The sequence below is a fragment of the Anneissia japonica genome, unplaced genomic scaffold (genome assembly GCF_011630105.1).
Source record: "Anneissia japonica isolate Jap-2015-1 unplaced genomic scaffold, ASM1163010v1 scaffold284828_len130523_cov99, whole genome shotgun sequence".
Lineage (NCBI taxonomy): Eukaryota > Metazoa > Echinodermata > Crinoidea > Comatulida > Comatulidae > Anneissia > Anneissia japonica.
Window position 1 is genome coordinate 4,503 of NW_022722598.1, and position 1,428 is coordinate 5,930.

General features: G+C 33.7%; 1 protein-coding gene across 3 annotated transcripts in view; it reads right to left on the minus strand.

The window, feature by feature from the left end:
* Nucleotides 1-385: 385 nt before the first annotated feature.
* The window catches only part of LOC117111967 (serine/threonine-protein kinase TBK1-like), a 75,228-nt gene continuing 74,185 nt past the window's right edge, over nucleotides 386-1,428 (minus strand). For all 3 annotated transcript variants that reach the window (XM_033255021.1, XM_033255020.1, XM_033255022.1), the window contains exon 16: nucleotides 386-741. In XM_033255021.1, coding sequence (XP_033110912.1) covers nucleotides 648-741 — 94 coding nt within the window. In that variant the 3' untranslated portion in view covers nucleotides 386-647. The remainder of the gene's footprint in view (nucleotides 742-1,428) is intronic.

A 1,428-nucleotide genomic window follows, 5' to 3' on the forward strand; every position in this document is an offset into this window, starting at 1 on the left:
CCAAATTCTTTTTTAAAAATGAAGAAAAATAAACAAGCAAATTATATACACATTTAAGTCAGAGAAAGCCATTTCCAGCCATACCCATAAATATTCATACCTAAGCCCCAGCCATGGTCTAGGACCCTCCATCTGTAAAAGTAAATCACTGGGGACCCCCCTCTATTTTTAATTCCTAGATCTCCCACTGATCATTTATTATTTAAACATTATGTAATAAATATTAAGCATTATGTTTATGTATGGATATATGTATGAGGGGCACATAAGGAATTTGCTTTTGCAAGTCTACTATCAAGTACAAAAGTATGCACAATATGCGTACATATGTACAAACCCAGGTTTTACATTATGTCATACAAAACATTTATGGCTTAAACCAAATTAATTCTATGATATTTCATTGACAGGAAAACTACAATAAACCAAACATCAAATAAATTCAACACAACAAACTTTTCTTCAAAAAAAACTTACAGTCTCAACATTTACAACTTCTCACATGAGACTAATCTCTGCTTATGCCATCATAATCAATAACAGCTTCATCTGCTTATGCCATCATTGTTGATGGGAAGGCCTTTCAGTCTTCCCTGGTGAGTGCCCAGAGGGTAGGGTAGTGTTAGCACAACCTTCCCGGATGATTATTACTTTATCTCTTCAGTTATACCCCTCAGGTAAGTAAAACCCTTCTCGACATCATCCGTCATCATTCTCATATCTTCCTGACACCTATTCAATCTAACACAAATAAATTCAGACAGTTAACATACAGATATGAACATACTGTTCAAATGAGCTATGCTCAACTTGGCAACCCACATTTGCTTTCATTTACAGTATGTAAAAATCAATCCAAATTTTCTACACTACCGTAAAGGTCGCGGTGTCCGTATGATAGAAGCACTTACTGCATTTTGAGAGTGCATATTAATTATGGTGGTACTTCTTACTTTGCTTATGCCCATGGTCCGACAACTTGGACAGTCTACACTACAAATAAAATCTTTTCTTGTTAAAGATGTACCATACGTGTTTGATGTCATGATGTTATAGCGGATCTCACCTGGCAGCCCATGGGCCATCTTTGGCCCGCGAGAACAAGCTGAAAATATTATTTCCTGTTAGGCTTGGGCCTAGATTTCTAACCTTTCTGTTTGCCGACTAGGCCTACAATATATAAATATATATACATACATATATACACATATATATATATATATATACATATATACATATATATATATACGGTATATGTATATATATGTATATGTATATACATATATATATATACATATATACATATATATATAATAAAAATCATCAAAGGTACATACAGTGTTTAAATAAGGACATGATGGAACATCGTAGGCTACCCTGTAGCTTTTCAACGAATAAAGTCCTATAAAAGTCATATTGTGTAATAAA